The sequence below is a fragment of the Myxine glutinosa genome, chromosome 5 (assembly GCF_964187855.1).
Source record: "Myxine glutinosa chromosome 5, kmMyxGlut1.1, whole genome shotgun sequence".
Lineage (NCBI taxonomy): Eukaryota > Metazoa > Chordata > Myxini > Myxiniformes > Myxinidae > Myxine > Myxine glutinosa.
Window position 1 is genome coordinate 130,993,927 of NC_136265.1, and position 22,534 is coordinate 131,016,460.

Below are 22,534 nucleotides of genomic sequence, written 5' to 3' on the forward strand. Positions count from 1 at the left end.
TGGAATGCTTGTTTGAGGAATTTGAATCAAGCAAACTGCTTGGAAAGTGATAGCAAGCTTCTTGCTGACGAAACACACCACAGAATTCATATCCTTCAAATTATATTTTAACTTTTTATTTTACAATATAGTTTGTCATTTTGCAACAAAAACTCACCATCAACTCGAACCGTTGTTTGTTTTCTTTCTCTTGCTTCTAATGCTCCATGATGCCAACTACTCCACCAAGACCTCAACTCATAGAACTCAAACCGACACCTGTACGTTCCCTCATCCTCCATCTTCAGATCTCTGATCCTCACCGACCCGTCTCCCCCACTTAGGATTCCCACAGTTTGAATCCTCGAATGGAAACCTCCATCTGTGTCATTCGTGGAGCTGTTGAAGATGAAATTGTATCGGGAATTATAATATTTATACAAAACCAAACTCAGATCTTTTATGTTGTTTCCTTCACTGTGATTAAACCGACAGGGAAGAATCACATCCGCGCCTCGTACACCCATAACCTCCCGTTGAACACAAAGTTTCTTTGTCCCTTCCATTGTACAGTTGTACGTGTCATGGATGTGTGATCCTGTAAGGAAGAGAGTTTGAGATGTAAATATCACTCACGATCTCATTTAACCATTTATACAGTCTTATCCAAAATGAGGGATGAATAGGAAAACTCTTAATATCCAGAATACACTCCAACATACAATACCCAAACACTTTTATTATAACACAATAAAAACTTTTATTATAACATGATAAACACTTTTATTACAACATGATAAACACTTTTATTATAACATGATAAACACTTTTATTATAACATGATAAACACTTATTACAACATGATAAACACTTTTATTATAACATGATAAACACTTTTATGATAACACAATAAACACTTTTATTATAACACAATAAAAACTTTTATTACAACATGATAAACACTTTTATTATAACATGATAAACACTTATTATAACATGATAAACACTTTTATGATAACACAATAAACGCTTTTATTATAACACAATAAACAATTTTATTATAACATGATAAACACTTTTATTACAACATGATAAACACTTTTATGATAACATGATAAACACTTTTATTATAACATGATAAACACTTATTATAACATGATAAACACTTTTATTATAACACAATAAACACTTATTATAACACAATAAACACTTTCATTATAACATGATGGTGTTGGTGTTGGCTTAGCGGTTAGGGTGCCGGCTTGGGATCCTCGGATCCTCGGTTGGAATCCCGATCGATCGCTGAATTAACGCCAGGGGGGTTGACTCAGCCTGTCATCCTTCCGAGGTCAGCAAATTTGAGTACCAGCTTGCTGGGATGAATGATCACGGTGTGTACCCCGATTTAGAATAGGTACACCATATCCCTGCGCATACGTAAGAGCGTGACCAAGGGTTGGCGTCAGGAAGGGCATCCGGCCATAAAAACATTGCCTCAAACAGGGAACCATGATTGTCATGGGGCCCGCAAGGCTAACCCCCGCTCTTGCAGGGAAAATGGCCTTAAAACGATCATTCATTCATTCATGATAAACACTTTTATTACAACATGATAAACACTTTTATTATAACATGATAAACACTTTTATTACAACATGACAAACACTTTTATGATAACATGATAAACACTTATAACATGATAAATACTTTTACTATAACACAATAAACACTTTTATTTAACACAATAAACACTTTTATTATAACACAGTAAACAATTTTATGATAACCTGAGAAACACTTTTATTACAACATTATAAACACTTTTATTATAACATGATAAACACTTTTATGATAACACAATAAACACTTTTATTTAACACAATAAACACTTTTATTATAACATGATAAATACTTTCATTATAACATGATAAAACACTTTTATTATAACATGATAAATACTTTCATTATAACATGATAAAACACTTTCATTATAACATGATAAACACTTATTATAACATGATAAATACTTTCATTATAACATGATAAACACTTTTATTATAACATGATAAATACTTTCATTATAACATGATAAAACACTTTTATTATAACATGATAAACACTTATTATAACATGATAAATACTTTCATTATAACATGATAAACACTTTTATTATAACACAATAAACACTTTTATATAACATGATAAATACTTTCATTATAACATGATAAACACTTTTGTTATAACATGATAAACACTTTTATTATAACATGATAAATACTTTCATTATAACATGATAAAACACTTTCATTATAACATGATAAACACTTTTATTATAACATGATAAACACTTTTATTATAACATGATAAATACTTTTATTATAACATGATAAACACTTTTATTATAACATGATAAACACTTTTATTATAACATGATAAATACTTTCATTATAACATGATAAACACTTTTATTATAACATGATAAACACTTTTATATAACATGATATACACTTTTTATAACACAATAAACGCTTTCTTATAACACAATAAACATGTTTATTCGACCAAGGCCTAGCAAAGCAATGTCAAAGTCATTTATTGCTGATACATGAAACACCCTGCATCCCATGCCTGCAGCAAACAGACTTTTTATAATGCCGACTTCATTTTCTATCCAATCATCATGTAATTTTGTTTTAAAAATTTCCCATGTGTTGGTGCTCTTATGTTCAAAGTTTTGTGTCAATCGCTCGAGCGGTTGCGGAGAAAACTAATTTAACTGTGAATGAAGGTGAAACGTGAGGGCGTTTGAAAAATAAAAATAGGGACAATACCCCTGTGCACTCATCTGGTAGAATAAAGCAGTATACTACACTGACAAAAGGAATTTTAAACAGTATCACGGTATTTTTGAACCAATTTCAATGGTTGCTAGGAGACAGTGCAGTATGTAGAATCATACTAATGCAATCATAAGACTTTAAATAAACAATCAAATAAACAAAAAAAACTATTTTGGGGAGCAACCACCATAGACCCTCTTAAACCCAGATTTTTCTAATGCAGTGAACAAACTTTGGTACATCACAGGTGATGAAGGTTGTGGTCAAGTTTCATTAAATCGTGTGTGTAGTTCTATTTGGGGGGTCAAACCTGGACCCACTTTGACCCCTGGTAGACATCCTTGGATCCCAATTTTTTAATGCCATGAGCAAACTTGAGTTGCAACATAGCAAATATAATTTTCGCCAAGTTTGGTTACATTCCCATCGGCAGTTTCGGAGAAGAAGCTGCAAGTGTATATGGACGGACTGACCGCACCATCCCAAAAGCTCCACGGAACTACATTCCAGGTGAGCTAAAAATGGGGGCCTCGGCCGACGTTCCACAACATGGTCCAGGATGGTTGTGCACGCCTATTAGTACTCATTACAAACAAAACATAACAAAACAAACAAGGGTCACTGCATCAGCCGCACAGCCAGGTGCCCAGCAATGATGTAACCAGCAGCCACAGGTGGCATACTAAATAATAATAACAATAAGAAGAAAGAACAATCACAGATGGCAGACCCTCACCAGGACGTGTTTTTGGTGGTTTTTAAGGCTTTTGTGTTAAAATAAATATGGCGGCCGAACCACGTGACGGATTATGTCATCATTATTGTTTTTCTCCCATTTATCCCAAGATGACGCACAACAAATTTCATCTTGAATGGATGAAGTTTTGTACTTGTCGAATTATGACGTCTTAATGGAGGCACCTATGACATCATCACCACCAATTTTATTACCCATGGAGAGTTCTTTACAATGAGATACGTCTTAATTTTTTATATTCAGCGCTTTCGGAGATATAGAGGTGCAAAGTTTTATGGTTTTTCCAAGATGGCGGCCGAACCACGTGACCGATGACGTCATCATTCTTTTTTTTCGACACCAATTTATGCCTACATGACGCTCAAGAAATTCCATCTTGATTGGATGGTTTTGTACTTGTCGAATTATGACATCATAATGGAGGCACCAATGACATCATTAACATATTTTATTCCCCATGGAGAGTTCTTTACAATGAGTCATGTCTCAATTTTTTCTATTCAGCACTTTCCGAGATATAGAGGTGCAAAGTTTTTCGGTTTTTCCAAGATGGCGGCCGAACCACGTGACATATGATGTCATAATTACATTACAAAATTCTACAGGTGGAGTTGCACCGATGGTGAAAATTTCCTGTCAATCGGATACTTGCAAAATCCCCCACCCCCCAATAAAAAAATTCCATTGATACAGCAAATTGTCCATTTCATCAAAATTAAAATTTACAATCTTGATCAAAGGTCGGGTCAACAGGAAGAAAAGTGACGATTTTTCAGATGAAAAATGATGATTTTGGAAGGTTGACCTTGAGTTGACCTTTGACCTTTTGACCTCACAAATAGTTAGTTTCCCTATTTAGTGACTCAATGTGAAAATGCTGTTCAATTTTCAAGTCAATTGGATGAAAATTGAGGATTTTTGAAACTTGGCCTATGTTTATCTTTTGGCCTATGTTGACCTCAAAAATAGCTGGTGGTTGAATTCGGTGACCATATGTGCAAATCCTCTTAGAATTTCTAGTCAATCGGATGAAAATTGATGATTTTAGAAATTTGACCTATGTTGACCTTTTGGCCGATGTTCACCTAAAATATAATTTGTGGTTGAATTCAGTGACCAGATATGGCAATGCTCTTCAAATTTCCAGTCAAGTGGATGAAAATTGAGGATTTTAGAAATTCGGCCGAAGTTGACCTCAAAAATACTTGGTGGTTGAATTCAGTGAGCAGATATGCAAGTCCTCTTCAAATTTCAAGTCAATCGGATGAAAATTGAGGATTTTAGAAATATGGCCTATGTTGACCTTTTGGCCTATGTTGACCTCAAATATACTTGGTGGTTGAATTCAGTGACCAGATATGCAAGTCCTCTTCAAATTTCAAGTCAATCAGATGAAAATTGAAGATTTTAGAAATTTGGCAAAGTTGGTGACCTTTGGCCTATGTTGACTTTTTGACCCCAAAAACAATAGGCTTCTGGCTTATGACCAACTCTACCATTTGGTGAGGTCTCGTGACGATCGGTTTAGAATTGTGACCTGTAGGCCGGTGACAAACAAACAGACAAACAGACAGAACCACAAACGCAACCGATCAATATACTTGAAAAATCTTCGATTTTGCAAGTAACAAATGGACTCAAATGCAATACCCTCTCCTCTGGCGAGGGTAATAATAATATCTCCCCCTTCCCCAAGGGGTTTCTCCTCCTTGACCAAACTCTGTGTTAAAGTGTATAAATAGCTTATCGTGTCATTTTGTGGGAGCACCCCGACCAGAAGAAAAACTATTATAAACCACAGACACGGCTGATTACCTTTTGAAACAGTCGCTACTGCTGTTTAACACTAAACTGAAATGGAGGAAACCCAGGGTGTGTTCAATTACCAAGCAGCTTGCTAGCGCTTGCCAAGCCAGGTGTTCCATATCAATACTTTTGAATGGAGTGCTGCTTGCTCGAATGCTTAAACCACTTTGCGAGCGCTTTACAAGAAACTTGGTTAATGAACACTTCCCACCCCCCAATGTATTTGAGGCCCGACGGTAGATCTATGTAATCTATATATCCCAGAGAGGAATGACCCTTCCTGCCGCTCCTGTAGTGAACGGGTGTACTAGTCTGTACAACCACACAAACTGATATTGTGTTTTTCAAACACACAAACAGTTTGGATGGTGTTGGTGTAGCGCAGACACGACGGGCCGAATGGCCTCCTCCAGCATCAAAGTTCCTTGTTATTCCTTGTTATTATACAAAACAGAACTGAGGGTTCATGAGAGCAGAGAGGTTTGATATCCGGTCACTGGTGTGGATAAAGCAGGACACGTGACATACAGATAGACAAGGTGAGTGAGAGTGCCAAATGGGGGGTCAATACAGTTCGTGATTCATTCCGATGTATAGGATAGCAAGATTGATGAACAAAATAATATTTTAACAAATCTTTATATATTGTACTATATAGTTGTATTTTGTAACAAAAAAACTCACCATCAATTTGAACCTTCGTTCGCTTCCCTGATCTCGGTTCAAATCCACGATACCAATGTCCCCACATATAATACCACTTGTCCAACTCAAACCGACACCCATACGTCCCCTCATCCTCCATCTTCAGATCTCTGATCCTCACCGACCCGTCTCCTTCACTTGGGTTTCCCACGGTTTGAATCCTCCCTTCGAAACTCGAATGTGTATATTTTGTGGAGCTTTGGAAAATCACGTACTGGTACTGGTAGTAATGATATTTTTTGAAAACCAAACTCAGTTGTTTTATATTCCATCCTTCATTGTGACTAAACCGGCAAGGAATAATCACATCCTCACCCTGAACACCTTTCACCTCAAGTGGTGCACAGAGTTTCATTGTATTGTGTATTGTGCAGAACTTCGTGTCCCGACTCTGTGTTTCTGTGGGGAAAATAGGATAAGAATGTAAATATCAGGAAGTCAGTAGAATTCCTATGCAGGGATGACGTGTACATGCAAATCATCATGGGAGTATTTACTCCATCATGGTTTAACACAACACAAATCATCCTGGGAGTATTTACTCCATCATGGTTTAACACAACACAAATCATCATGGGAGTATTTACTCCATCATGGTTTAACATAACACAAATCATCATGGGAGTATTTACTCCATCATGGTTTAACATAACACAAATCATCATGGGAGTATTTACTCCATCATGGTTTAACATAACACAAATCATCATGGGAGTATTTACTCCATCATGGTTTAACATAACACAAATCATCATGGGAGTATTTACTCCATCATGGTTTAACATAACACAAATCATCATGGGAGTATTTATTCCATCATGGTTTAACATAACACAAATCATCATGGGAGTATTTACTCCATCATGGTTTAACATAACACAAATCATCATGGGAGTATTTACTCCATCATGGTTTAACATAACACAAATCATCATGGGAGTATTTACTCCATCATGGTTTAACATAACACAAATCATCATGGGAGTATTTACTCCATCATGGTTTAACACAACACAAATCATCATGGAAGTATTTACTCCATCGTGGTTTAACACAACACAAATCATCATGGGAGTATTTACTCCATCGTGGTTTAACACAACACAAATCATCATGGGAGTATTTACTCCATCGTGGTTTAACACAACACAAATCATCATGGGAGTATTTACTCCATCATGGTTTAACACAACACAAATCATCATGGGAGTATTTACTCCATTATGGTTTAACACAACACAAATCATCATGGGAGTATTTACTCCATCATGGTTTAACACAACACAAATCATCATGGGAGTATTTACTCCATCGTGGTTTAACACAACACAAATCATCATGGAAGTATTTACTCCATCGTGGTTTAACATAACACAAATCATCATGGAAGTATTTAATCCATCATGGTTTAACACAACACAAATCATCATGGGAGTATTTACTCCATCATGGTTTAACACAACACAAATCATCATGGGAGTATTTAATCCATCATGGTTTAGCATAACACAAATCATCATGGGAGTATTTCCTCCATCATAATTTAACACAACACAAATTATCATGGGAGTATTTAATCCATCATGGTTTAGCATAACACAAATCATCATGGGAGTATTTACTCCATCATGGTTTAACACAACACAAATCATCATGGGAGTATTTACTCCATCATGGTTTAATAAAACACAAATCATTATGGGAGTATTTACTCCATCATGGTTTAACATAACACAAATCATCATGGGAGTATTTACTCCATCATGGTTTAACACAACACAAATCATCATGGGAGTATTTACTCCATCGTGGTTTAGCACAACACAAAACATCATGGGAGTATTTACTCCAACATGGTTTAACATAACACAAATAATCATGGAAGTATTTACTCCATCATGGTTTAACATAACACAAATCATCATGGGAATATTTACTCCATCATGGTTTAACACAACACATATCATCATGGGAGTATTTACTCCATCATGGTTTAACACAACACAAATCATCATGGGAGTATTTACTCCATCATGGTTTAACACAACACAAATCATCATGGGAGTATTTACTCCATCATGGTTTAACACAACACAAATCATCATGGAAGTATTTACTCCATCATGGTTTAACACAACACAAATCATCATGGAAGTATTTACTCCATCATGGTTCAACACAACACAAATCATCATGGGAGTATTTACTCCATCATGCTTAAGCACAACACAAATCATCATGGGAGTATTTACTCCATCATGGTTTAACATAACACAAATCATCATGGGAGTATTTACTCCATCATGGTTTAACATAACACAAATCATCATGGGAGTATTTACTCCATCATGGTTTAACACAACACAAATCATCATGGGAGTATTTACTCCATCATGGTTTAACACAACACAAATCATCATGGGAGTATTTACTCCATCGTGGTTTAGCAGAACACAAATCATCATGGGAGTATTTACTCCATCATGCTTAAGCACAACACAAATCATCATGGGAGTATTTACTCCATCATGGTTTAGCACAACACAAATCATCATTGGAGTATTTACTCCATCGTGGTTTAGCATAACACAAATCATCATGGGAGTATTTACTCCATCATGGTGTCACACAACACAAATCATCATGGGAGTATTTACTCCATCGTGGTTTAACATAACACAAATCATCATGGGAGTATTTACTCCATCATGGTTTAGCATAACACAAATCATCATGGGAGTATTTACTCCATCATGATTTAATAAAACACAAATCATCATGGGAGTATTGACTCCATCATGGTTTAACACAACACAAATCATCATGGGAGTATTTACTCCATCATGGTTTAACATAACACAAATCATCATGGGAGTATTTACTCCATCATGGTTTAACATAACACAAATCATCATGGGAGTATTTACTCCATCATGGTTTAGCATAACACAAATCATCATGGGAGTATTTACTCCATCATGGTTTAACATAACACAAATCATCATGGGAGTATTTACTCCATCATGGTTTAACATAACACAAATCATCATGGGAGTATTTACTCCATCATGCTTAAGCACAACACAAATCATCATGGAAGTATTTACTCCATCATGGTTTAGCACAACACAAATCATCATGGGAGTATATAATCCATCATGGTTTAACACGACACAAATCATCATGGGAGTATTTACTCCATAATGGTTTAGCATAACACAAATCATCATGGGAGTATTTACTCCATCATGGTTTAATAAAACACAAATCATCATGTGAGTATTTACTCCATCGTGGTTTAACACAACACAAATCATCATGGGAGTATTTACTCCATCATGGTTTAACACAACACAAATCATCATGGGAGTATTTACTCCATCATGGTTTAACACAACACAAATCATCATGGGAGTATATACTCCATCATGGTTTAACACAACACAAATCATCATGGGAGTATATACTCCATCATGGTTTAACACAACACAAATCATCATGGGAGTATTTACTCCATCATGGTTGAACACAACACAAATCATCAAACAATCAACCAAGATACAAAGTTTGAAACCTATAAGGTACCCACCACCAGTCATCTATGGAGGATTTCACATCCAATAAAAAACCACCGTTTAGAGGCCATTTTCCCCCGCAAAGCGGGGGTTGGCCTTTTCGGGGACCGTGATAGTTGTTGTTTTTTTGGTCCCCTTTTTGAAGCAATGTTTTACGGCCGGATGCCCTTCCTGACGCCAACCCTTTTTGCCGCCTTCAACGACAAACAGGGAATTACCAGTGAACTGGTACTCAATTAGCCGACCTCGGAAGGATGACAGGCTGAGTCAACCCCCCTGGCGTTAATTCGGCGATCGACCCAGATTCGAACCCAGGATCCTAGGATTCTAAGCCGGCACCCTAGCCGCTAGCCCAACACCAGGGATTTCACATCATCCAATATTTCACATTTTTCATCACATCCAATCATCATCACATTCATCATCCATTTTCCATCATCCATCACATCACATCCAACCTTACACGAACCTCGATCTTGTATACAAAAAAAAAATTACTCATTTTCCCTCTATCAAATTGATCCACTTCCATGGCAATCCATCAAAAATGTAACCATTGCACCTCGATCAGTAAATGCAGCATATCTCGTTACATGAAAAAATAAAAGGAAAAACCAAAATGAAGGTTATGGATTTTCCTTTAATATCGAATGTTGTTATTAGTCCTCTACCGGTGTACACCGGAGGGGACTATAGGTTTGCATTCCGTCCCTCCGTCTGTCCGTCCGTCCGTCCGTCCGTCACGCAAAGAACAGCTTTCTGGACTTTCTTTCTAAACTCTTAATGCTAATGATTTCAAACTTGGTACATGGTTTCCTCATGATAAGTTACAGATCACGTTCGAACTTCACGACGTTTCGATCATTTTTGACAAAGTTGTGGCACTTTGAACTTTGGTAATTTCTCAAACAGTTTTCCGGACTATAATTTGGAGTGTGGTAAGTCAAAGCTGTTAATATTCTTTGTTTTAACTCCAATTTACATTCTGTTTCCACTTTTAGTGAGAAGTAGGGGTCCGTGCAACCATTCATAAACTTTATTTGGTGCAAATTGGATAATTTTTAGCCGAGTTACCTCAGACCGTGAGTTGGTAATTATATAATTCACACATAGTGCAATACGTGCAGGCTGCTCCACGGAGCGACATTGCGGGCTTATTTTAACTCCGATTTACATTCTTTTTCCCCTTTTAGTGAGAAGTAGGGGTCTGTGCAACCATTCGTGAACTTTATTTGGTGCAAATCGGATAATTTTTAGCTATCTATCTTCACCAAAATCGAATCGATTTGTCCGTGTCACATACGTTACCTATACGCCAAATTTCGTCCGAATCCGTCCACAACTTTTTGAGATATCTTGTTCACAAACAAACAGATAGACAGGGATGAAAACATAACCTCCATTCACCTTCGGTGGCAGAGGTAAAAAAAATAAATCAGGATCTTCGACAACAGAGTAAACATCAAAATTCTTGACAGTTCTTGAATGAGCAGAAAATAAAAGCGATAAAAAGCTGTTGAAAATACTGAAAGGCTATGACCTGTTTGCTGCAGAAGCACATTTTCACGCAATCTGTCGGAAAATACATGGACAAGACCCACAACATTGCACAAGTGAAGACAGTAAAGCAAAGTTACATCAAGAAGATCGATAGAAAGTACATGAGGTTGCATCAAGCCCTTGGGGCAACAGAATTTTGAGGGAAGTTGTGAGTGATTAAAATATTTTATTTTAAAACATTTTTATTTTAAAATCGCCATGGACACTATCTAAGTGTGAGAGCTAAGTGGGAGAGCTAAAAAAAAAAAAAAAAAAAAAAAAAAAAAAAAGACGGACACAGCTAGGAGTTCCAGGAAAGAGGTTGGTATTTCAGAAAAGTGGATCTGGGGTGAATTAACAGGGGTAGAAAAGATCAAGGTTTTGGATGGGGGAAGATAAGAGATGGTGGTGAACAGCTGTTTTAAAGACCTGGAGGGAGGAATGGGATTGAAGAGAGTGGGGGAGTTTGTTCCAGAGGCGTGAGAATAGAGGAATGAAAGAGAGAAGGTGAGCAGAGAGTCTTGATTTTGGCAATTTCACCAGAAGAGGGTTGCTGGCAGATATTGTGCGACCTGTAGGAGTATTTGGGGGGCAGAGCGCAGACAGGGCTGGTGGGGCTAGGCCAGAGAGGAGTCGGTAGAAGACAGAAAGACCACCAACCTGCCTGCGGTGAGTGAGTGAAAGCCCTCAGAGTTAGCTTCATCGCGGGAGATTCCAATGATTCTGAAAGCTTTGGTTTCAACAGCGTTAAGCCGAGCTAGGTGTGAGGCAGGAGCACCAGCCCAGAGGGGAGAGCAGTATTCCATTGAGCTGCGGATGAAAGCCTTGTTTGTGGTGAGGAGCTCAGATGTGCCAAGGAAGGACTTCGCACGATGGAGGAAGCCCAGTCGGCGACTGGCTTTGGAGGCCAGCTTGGAAATGTGGTTTTCCCAGGAAAGATCATGGCAGATAGTGAGACCCAAAAGATTGAGTGACAGAACTTCTTGGAGAGGATTGTTCAGAAAGTAGATGGGAGGGTTGTCCAGTCGGTATTTTCGGAGAGACATAGTGAGAGTGTGAGATTTGTCCGGATTGAAAGGCATGTTCCACTTGTTTGACCAGTCTTTGATTTTGTCCAGGTCTGCAGTGAGTGAGGAAGCTGCAGACTGCCGATCTGAGGGATGAGATATGGAGTGGCAGATAGTAGAGTCATCAGCAAAGAGATAGAGAGGATTTTCCAGAGCGAGATATTGAGGCCATTGGGAGATATCCAGGAGGGAAGGTTTACAGATTGGGTTAGTCCGATGGAGTCACAGAAGTCATTTGCAGAAGTGCTATGGTTGGTGAGAGGTAACAACACCCAGAGAATTAGCGTGGTTACAATTGAAGTCACCACATAAGAGGAAGATAGAGTTTGGATGAGTGGTTAAAAGTTGGTCCATGTCGTCTGAGAGAGAGATTTACTGTAAATGGAGTCGTCACTGTTGGGAGGACGGTACAACACACAGACAAACATGACATGGGAGCAGAGGGGAGGTCGCAGCCAGAGGTACTCCTGGGGTTTGGGAGGTGTAAGAGCAGTGCACTGAGAGTGAGAAATGGAGTTTTTTTTTTACATCCAGCACAACTACCCCGCCAGGATGGGATTCAGGTCGATCAAACTGGAAGAGACAATAGCCAGGGAGTGACAATAAGGAGTCGGAGATGTCCCGAGGGAGGAAAGATTCTGTTAAACAGATGGTGTCCAGTTTATCGGCAGCGGCCTGACCTGAAAGATCTGTCAAGTTGGAGTGAAAGCCCCGGATATTTGAGGTCCACAAAGTTAGGGACAAGGGGAGTAGAACTGCTGATAGGATGTAGGGATGTGAAAAGGAGCAAGGAGAGGGTGCGGGGCAGGGGGATGGTGAGGGGAAGGGGGGGGGGGGGGGAGGAGGGAAGGAGGTGGACATGGGAAGGGGCGAAGCTGAGAAAAGCAGGGGCGAAGATGGTGGGAGGAGTAGCCAGGTCAAAACAAGAATCACCACACTGTGGTCACAACCTGTGACAAAAACGCTTGATTACTGTGTGTTCTGATGTGCCGATTGGGAAACACATTTGAGGCGTTATTAAAAAAATGAACAGCACGAGTGGGAAACACACATTTAATGAGCTATTAAAAGATGACCAGCATGATTGGGAAACACACATTTAATGAGCTATTAAAAGATGAACAGCACGATTGGGTAACATGTGATGCGATATTAAAAGATGAACAGCACGATTGAGAAACACATTTAATGAGCTATTAAAAGATGAACAGCACGATTGGAAAACACATCAAATGCGTGATTAAAAGATGAACAGCACGACTGGAAAACACACATTTGATGCGTGATTAAAAGACGAACAGCACGATTGGAAAACACACATTTGATGCGTTATTAAAAGATGAACAGCACGGATGGAAAACACACATTTGATGTGTGATTAAAAGATGAACAGCACAATTGGAAAACACACATTTGATGCGTTATTAAAAGATTAACAGCACGATTGGGAAACACATTTAATGCGTGATTAAAAGATGAACAGCACGATTGGGAAACACACATTTTATGTGTGATTAAAAGATGAACAGCACGATTGGGAAACATACATTTAATGCGCTATTAAAAGATGAACAGCACGACTGGGAAACACACATTTAATGTGTGATTAAAAGGTGAACAGCACGATTGGGAAACACACATTTGATGCATTATTAAAAGATACAGCCCGATTGGGAAACACACATTTAATGCGCTATTAAGAGGTGAACAGCACGATTAGGAAACACACATTTAATGCACTATTAAAAGATGAACAGCACAATTGGGAAACATACATTTAATGTGTGATTAAAAGATGAACAGCATGATTAGGAAACACATTTAATGCGTGATTAAAAGATGAACAGCACGATTGGGAAACACACATTTAATGTGTTATTAAAAGATGAACAGCACGATTGGGAAACACACATTTAATGTGTTATTAAAAGATGACAGCATGATTGGGAACACATTTAATGTGTTATTAAAAGATGAACGGCACGATTGGGAAACACACATTTAATGTGTGATTAAAAGATGAACAGCACGATTAGGAAACACACATTTAATGCACTAGTGAGGTACCTGTGCTACGCACGGGTGGGAGGCCAGAAGCAAACAGACAATGCAGAAACGGCGAATGCTAAAGCATGAAACCAATATATTCCACATTCTTGTAGCACCTTCAGTGGGCATGTCAGACATGGACAGCAAGTTCGTGAAGGACATCCATGAACAAGTACAAAAAGTTTTAATTAAAACAAAAGCCGCGTCGATGTTACACAATGCCTAGATGCAGCTGTGCCTATAACGTCGATGTTATAGGTACAGGACATTCCTATTGATTCGATTACTTGATGTTATTTTTGTGCAAAGTGAAAATATATCTCGGCAATTTCCCGTGTGGCGACGAATTTTTCATATATCTCGGCATTTTCCCATCTGTTATTTCAGGCGGTGTATGACTGACCATGCCGCGATTTAAAATATATATATCTCCGCAATTTCCCGTGTGTGGCGACACGTGAACGAAGCTATGCTCCTCTCTCCACATTATTGTGACGACGTATAAATTAAATATTTCATCGTGACGATTGTCATCAAATGGACGAATTTTTAATATATCTCGGCATTTTCCCGTCTGTTATTTCGGGCGGTGTATGACTGACCATGCCGCGATTTAAACAAAATATATATATCTCGGCATTTTCCCGTCTCTTATTTCGGGCGGTGTATGACTGACCATGCCGCGATTTAAAAAATATATATCTCAATGGACTTGAAGTTACAGGCCTTTGAGAATTCATTTCGTTCTATAAAGGGCAACTTCCATCGGATTTTCTTCCCGTTTTTTTTCAACCGAGTCTAAAACTATGTTAGCGACTGTGAAAAATGAAATGATATATCGAATTTGATTTGAAATAAAACTGTGTGAGAGAGGAAGACACCACAGGCCTACAAAACAGGCCTCAAAGCTATGCGAGTTAATAAAATGGTGGATATTTGTTTATATGAAGGCTCTCCCAGAATGGGTGGAGCTATGGTTCCCAGAATGGGTGGAGCTTTGAGGTTTTGTCTTCTCTGCAAGAACAAGAAGAACAAGAAGAAGAAGAAGAAGAAGAAGAACAACAACAACAACAACAACAACAACAACAACAGCAGAGGGCACTCTATGAGCAGCGTCTGCGACGCGGCTAAAAATGTACCCGTTCGCAAACAAACAGGTACGTGTGTTACATTCCCAGTCAATGGCGAATCTGCATATGGCGATCCGCAAATTCACGTTTAGAAAATAGAAACCGTCACGGCATTTCGTCGTTCACTTGAACTCGATATCTCTTTTTTCATTCCAAACAGCATAACTCCAATCACAAATGAAATAACATTAATATAAAAAAATTAATTTTTAACAACATTCGTGACAAAAACAAATATTTCAATCCCGATGTGAAGTTCAGTACGGTTGGGTAGATACAATTATGAATTCAAAATCGCAATTGTATTCACTCAATTCCAATCATCAATTGATACTTTAACAAAACGATTTACACGATTAACGTTTAATGATATAACATTACAATTGAATGACAGTTGCATTTGGATATTATCAAACCTGCGCATTGCCGTCATCTGTCCCCTTCCGCATTCGCGGCAGGTTCATAATTGTCATCAAAATCGAAACAGTATTTGTAGAATTTCAATAAAAGCCACATCACTGTTCATATCGGTAAATATTATTACATCGTGTTTGGAAAAACTGGAAAATTGGAAAACTTTGAAAAATTGGAAAAACAATATAGCCTATTTTACTCCCAGGGATCCCTGGAATACCCACCCAAAATATCGTTGCGATAGGTTCAGCCGTTTTTGCGGTACGTTCGAACGGACAGACGGACATTTGGTGAATTATAGTAAGATACGGAGAAGGCAAATAAATATTTAGGTCAAAAGGTCAAAGGTCCATGTGACATAAAAATCATCAATTTTCATCCGATTGACCTGAAGATTTAAGAATTTGCATTTTGGGTCACAGAATTGATTCACCAATCAAAAGCTAAAAGCTGATTGTTTAAAAAACAAATCTAAATCTCAAATGTAAAGGCTGCATAAAATCTTTAGTTTTCATTTTGTATTTTTCTTAAACTGTTTTCGTTATTTTGAGCATATGGACGAAGAAGAATACATTTGACAAAGAAGAGCATACATTTGACAAAGAAGAGCATACATTTGACAAAGAAGAGCATACATTTGACAAATAAGAGCATACATTTGACAAAGAAGAGCATACATTCGACAAAGAAGAGCATACATTTGACAAAGTAGAGCATACATTTGACAAAGAAGAGCATACATTTGACAAAGAAGAGCATACATTTGACAAAGAAGAGCATACATTTGACAAAGAAGAGCATACATTTGACAAAGAAGAGCATACATTTGACAAAGAAGAGCATACATTTGACAAATAAGAGCATACATTTGACAAAGAAGAGCATACATTTGACAAAGAAGAGCATACATTTGACAAAGAAGAGCATACATTTGACAAAGAAGTGCATACATTTGACAAATAAGAGCATACATTTGACAAATAAGAGCATACATTTGACAAATAAGAGCACACATTTGACAAATAAGAGCATGCATTTGACAAAGAAGAGCATACATTTGACAAAGAAGAGCATACATTTGACAAAGAAGAGCATACATTTGACAAAGAAGGGCATACATTTGACAAAGAAGAGCATACATTTGACAAAGAAGAGCGTACATTTGACAAATAAGAGCATACATTTGACAAAGAAGAGCATACATTTGACAAAGAAGGGCATACATTTGACAAAGAAGAGCATACATTTGACAAAGAAGAGCATACATTTGACAAAGAAGAGCATACATTTGACAAATAAGAGCATACATTTGACAAATAAGAGCATACATTTGACAAATAAGAGCACACATTTGACAAAGAAGAGCATACATTTGACAAAGAAGAGCATACATTTGACAAAGAAGAGCATACATTTGACAAAGTAGGGCATACATTTGACAAAGAAGGGCATACATTTGACAAAGAAGAGCATACATTTGACAAAGAAGAGCATACATTTGACAAAGTAGAGCATACATTTGACAAATAAGAGCATACATTTGACAAATAAGAGCATACATTTGACAAATAAGAGCATACATTTGACAAATAAGAGCACACATTTGACAAATAAGAGCATACATTTGACAAAGAAGAGCATACATTTGACAAAGAAGAGCATACATTTGACAAATAAGAGCATACATTTGACAAAGAAGAGCATACATTTGACAAAGAAGAGCATACATTTGACAAAGAAGAGCACACATTTGACAAAGAAGAGCATACATTTGACAAAGAAGAGCATACATTTGACAAAGAAGAGCATACATTTGACAAATAAGAGCATACATTTGACAAAGAAGAGCATATATTTGACAAAGAAGAGCATACATTTGACAAATAAGAGCATACATTTGACAAAGAAGAGCATACATTTGACAAAGAAGAGCATATATTTGACAAAAAAGAGCATACATTTGACAAAGAAGAGCATACATTTGACAAAGAAGAGCATACATTTGACAAAGAAGAGCATACATTTGACAAAAAAGAGCATACATTTGACAAAGAAGAGCACACATTTGACAAATAAGAGCATACATTTGACAAAGAAGAGCATACATTTGACAAAGAAGAGCATACATTTGACAAAGAAGAGCATACATTTGACAAAGAAGAGCATACATTTGACAAATAAGAGCATACATTTGACAAAGAAAAGCATACATTTGACAAAGAAGAGCATATATTTGACAAAAAAGAGCATACATTTGACAAAAAAGAGTATACATTTGACAAAGAAGAGCACACATTTGACAAAAAAGAGCATACATTTGACAAAGAAGAGCACACATTTGACAAAGAAGAGCATACATTTGACAAAGTAGAGCATACATTTGACAAAGAAGAGCATACATTTGACAAAGAAGAGCATACATTTGACAAAGAAGAGCATACATTTGACAAAGAAGAGCATACATTTGACAAAGAAGAGCATACATTTGACAAAGAAGAGCATATATTTGACAAAGAAGAGCATACATTTGACAAAAAAGAGCGTACATTTGACAAAAAAGAGCGTACATTTGACAAAGAAGAGCATACATTTGACAAAGAAGAGCATACATTTGACAAATAAGAGCATACATTTGACAAAAAAGAGCATACATTTGACAAAGAAGAGCATACATTTGACAAAGAAGAGCATACATTTGACAAATAAGAGCATACATTTGACAAAGAAGAGCATACATTTGACAAAGAAGAGCATACATTTGACAAAAAAGAGCGTACATTTGACAAAAAAGAGCGTACATTTGACAAAGAAGAGTATACATTTGACAAAGAAGAGCATACATTTGACAAAGAAGAGCATACATTTGACAAAGAAGAGTATACATTTGACAAAGAAGAGCATACATTTGACAAATAAGAGCATACATTTGACAAAGAAGAGCATACATTTGACAAAGAAGAGCATACATTTGACAAAGAAGAGCATACATTTGACAAAGAAAAGCATACATTTGATGTCTGAATACAAATGGATGCGGGCCGGCTTTGCATTTCAGATGCTTTGTCGTTCGCTTTTGAATTCGTTTTCTCTGCAACCGCTTGAGCAATTGATACAAAACTTTCTACATAGGAGCGCCTACAGGTGGAGAGCTTTTTAACAAAGTTACATGATGATTGGATGGGAAATGCAGTCGGCATTCCAAAAAGTCTATTTCTGCAGGCATGGGTTGCAGGGTGTTGCACGGATCAGGTATAAACGGCTTCCTCGCTTCGTTCGTTGTTGATGCGACTGTTCGTAAGGATGTGAAGACCAATGAAAATTTGGTTCAATGGACCCACGGGCCCACTTGTGGTAAAATTGGCTGCTTTATTCCTGTTCAGTGCGATTCGGTGGGAATAAGGGGCTGTGGGGGCCCCATCCTTGACTTTTGACCAGGACCCAGAATCACTATGGCCACCCCTCCCTATTATTTAAAAATAAATAAATCACGAAAGTAAATTCTCGAAGATTCGATTGGAAGCCATGCAGTGGGACATTAAGAAAAGGGAGAGAGAACAGAAAACTTACCGGAGAGAAGAATCCCAGTGAGGATGATGAAGAGGTAAAGGAAGAACATCGTGTTATCCTCGTGGATGAGACTAAAATGGAATTCGGGATCTGGGACACAAACCCGGCACAGTCTCAGACTCCAGGGAATGAACACAAACCAGTACAAGGAGAAACTTTATCGAGTTCTTCTTCCAACTAATAATTTCTCTTCCTCTTTTAAACACTTCCACACAAAACGTGACATCACGAACTCTTATCCAAACCACTTCAAATCCGCACCTAGTGTCACAGGTACCTCTCCTGTTTTACCTCCTTCACCATTCCCAGGTTGTCACATCCTCAAAGTTAATTTATCGATTCTCGATCTGCGTTTAATAGAATATTTCAGTGAAAGTGTAAAATATCACGTGACATGGACTGCAGTCACACAGTTCCCTTTGGCGGTTTCCCAAATTACACCATAAACCACACCACATGTCACAGCTTCATGTTGAATGTACATTTTGATGTAAAATCTCTCTGTGCCAACATTTTAAGTTGCTGTAGTTTATGTATTTAATCGCACACATGGCATGATGGTTTATTTTACATGTTGCCCGGGAAACTCGGACATACAAATTCATTCGGGGTTATTCAACTGGAATAATTTTGCTGTCGAGACGCAAAATTGAAACTTTGGGAATTTTCATCAGAACTCCACAAAACAGTCACCATCACACTGTGTGTGGTAACTAGACGAGGCAAAATAGGCAAAAATAGACAATAGTGGAAACAAGTACAGATACATTCAAAGTACACCGCCCCATGCCAAATAATTAAATATCCTACAGCGCGGCATTGCCGGGGCGCCTCCGGTGCCCGGCAATACCGCAGTGCAGCTCATAGACGCTGCATTGGGAGGGAGAGGTGTACAATAAATTGATCGATTAATTGTATAATTAAAATCAATAAAAGATTATCACAAAATATTTTCTTAATCAATTGGCTAATGGCATAAGTAAACCACTCCTGCTTCATCCGAAGATGTATCTTTTAGAAATGTAATTAAATAAATCATTAATAAAAATTAAATAATTAATTGATTAATCAATAAATAATTAATCGATTAAATGATTAATCAATAAATCAAAAATATCCTTGATAGCCACATCACTTGGTCACTGTCATGTCCAAATATTAGCGTCCTAGCTCAAAAGGTGCCTGAGATATTGGCCAAATGAGAAAGAAAATAAATAAATGATTAATAATGAAAATAAATAAATAATAATCATGAAAAAATTAAATTATTAATCAATTTGGTCATAGAACACATAAACCACCACCATTTCATCAGAATCTAACTTAAAAAAAACAAAGATTTTAGTCATTAATCTAATAATTAAATAATTAATCGATTAATTGATTAATTGTTTAATTAATAAATCAAAAATAGCCTTTGCAGCCAAATCACCTGGTCATTGGCATGTCCAAATATCAGCTTCTTAACTCAAAAGGTGCCTGAGTTAATGGTCAGAAGAGAAAGGAAATTTGATTAATTAAATAAGTACTTAATTAATCGCTAATAATTAAATAACTCCTCAATTAATTGATTAATCAAAAAACAAAAAATATTGTTTTTGACAAAGGACTTGCTCACTATTGTGCCGAAATTTCAGCTTCCTAGCTCAAAGGATGGCTGAGATATCGCCCGGACAAACAAACAAGAAAACAAGAAAGAAAGAAAACAAACAGAGTGAAAACTGAGTACTCCCTTTCAGCGTGCGTCACTGCCGAGCCCCCTTCGGTGCCCGGCAATGACGTTTTGCAATGCCTGGAGATGGCAGAGGAAAGGAGCGGTGTACAAAAGTCAAAAGTGGTAGTGCCCGCTAGGATGGCACCACACGCGACCTCGTGTGCAGGTTTTTCACAAAATCATGGCCGTCGTCTTCCCAGGCTGCAACGCCACCCCTCAGCCTACGTCAGGTCCGCTTCCCAGTGGGAGTGGCCAACACTAACTCTCGCGGGACGATGTTACCTTCGGGTGTGAGTTCACCTTTTTCCCACCTGGTTACATTCTCCCCTGTTAAGTCACCGTCTACGGTGATTAACACCTATCCTTGACTTCCTTCACAACCTCTCTGAAAAATCCAATGCCAAAAACTCGTCAGTACCCGAGACTCGACCTCTGGACTTAAAGCATCAGCGTTACAACTTGAGCGTGGTTCATGATTGGGATTTCTTTGAACACCACCTGTTGACCTCTGACTTCTGCGAGGGGCAGGGACAGGCACAGTCTGGACAGATCTTCCTGTATCTGAATGGCCCGTTTGTGTGTCGATTAGCTTCCCCTGTCCCTCACCCACTACCCTCTGTGTGCCTGCAGGCTCCTGAAATTCAAGGCCGACAATACCCCCAGTTGGGTGACTTAACATCACCTCTTCCACAACAACAACCTCAGCATCAGAAGATTCCGACTCAGACATGTCCTCCTGATGGACAGCAGGATGTTTATTCCCTAGATTCTCCTGATGAACAGTACCTCTTATTGGCTCTGGGATAGGTCCTACACAGGCCCTTAAATTCATCTGATGCACTCTCCGCAAATGTTGACGTTCTCCCTCGGCCTCAGCTTTCTCCTGTGCACCCACAAGTGTCTCGAGCACAGCGATACGCTGCTCCAGCTCGCCGATAAGACGGGATAGCTGTTCATTGTCACGCACCTGGGCCTGGTACTGAACGGAAGCCCTCTTCATTCTCCTGTCGTAGTTTCTGCACCTGGGTTTGCAGGTTCAGCTCAACATCAAATGGTCCCTCTGGTTCACTCTGCTAGGATGCAATGCGCTTTCCAACTCCCGCAGGGAGATCTGCGTGGCTTTGAGTGTGCGCTGAACATGGTCCCGCTCTGCGCAAACACCTGCTAACTGCTTCTTGTGCTGCTCAGCCACCTATTGCCATTGCTGTCTACGTCCGGCAACCTGCTCTGGGAACAAATGTTTGTGTCTCTATGAGCATCGGAATACCTAACAGACCTGCCAGTGGTGTGTTCCCTGGCTCCAACAACATCCTGTTATTGTCCCCTATCATGTTTCCCTGTCCTCTTGCCATACCAGACACTATATAAACTGCCGGTACATGCACAGCATCC

General features: G+C 38.2%; 1 protein-coding gene across 4 annotated transcripts in view; it reads right to left on the minus strand.

Moving 5' to 3' along the window:
- LOC137427071 (junctional adhesion molecule-like) overlaps positions 1–22,534 on the minus strand; it is a 60,250-nt gene that overhangs the window by 30,803 nt on the left and 6,913 nt on the right. The window contains exons 1-4 of one of the 4 annotated variants that reach the window (XM_078778722.1): positions 19,690–19,776; positions 19,429–19,518; positions 6,067–6,486; positions 158–577 (exon numbers count right to left, since the gene is read on the minus strand). In XM_078778722.1, coding sequence (XP_078634848.1) covers positions 158–577; positions 6,067–6,486; positions 19,429–19,477 — 889 coding nt within the window. In that variant the 5' untranslated portion in view covers positions 19,478–19,518; positions 19,690–19,776. Of the gene's footprint in view, positions 1–157; positions 578–6,066; positions 6,487–19,428; positions 19,777–22,534 lie in introns of those variants that run through there. The other 3 variants (XM_078778721.1, XM_078778724.1, XM_078778723.1) reach the window with 3 other exon arrangements.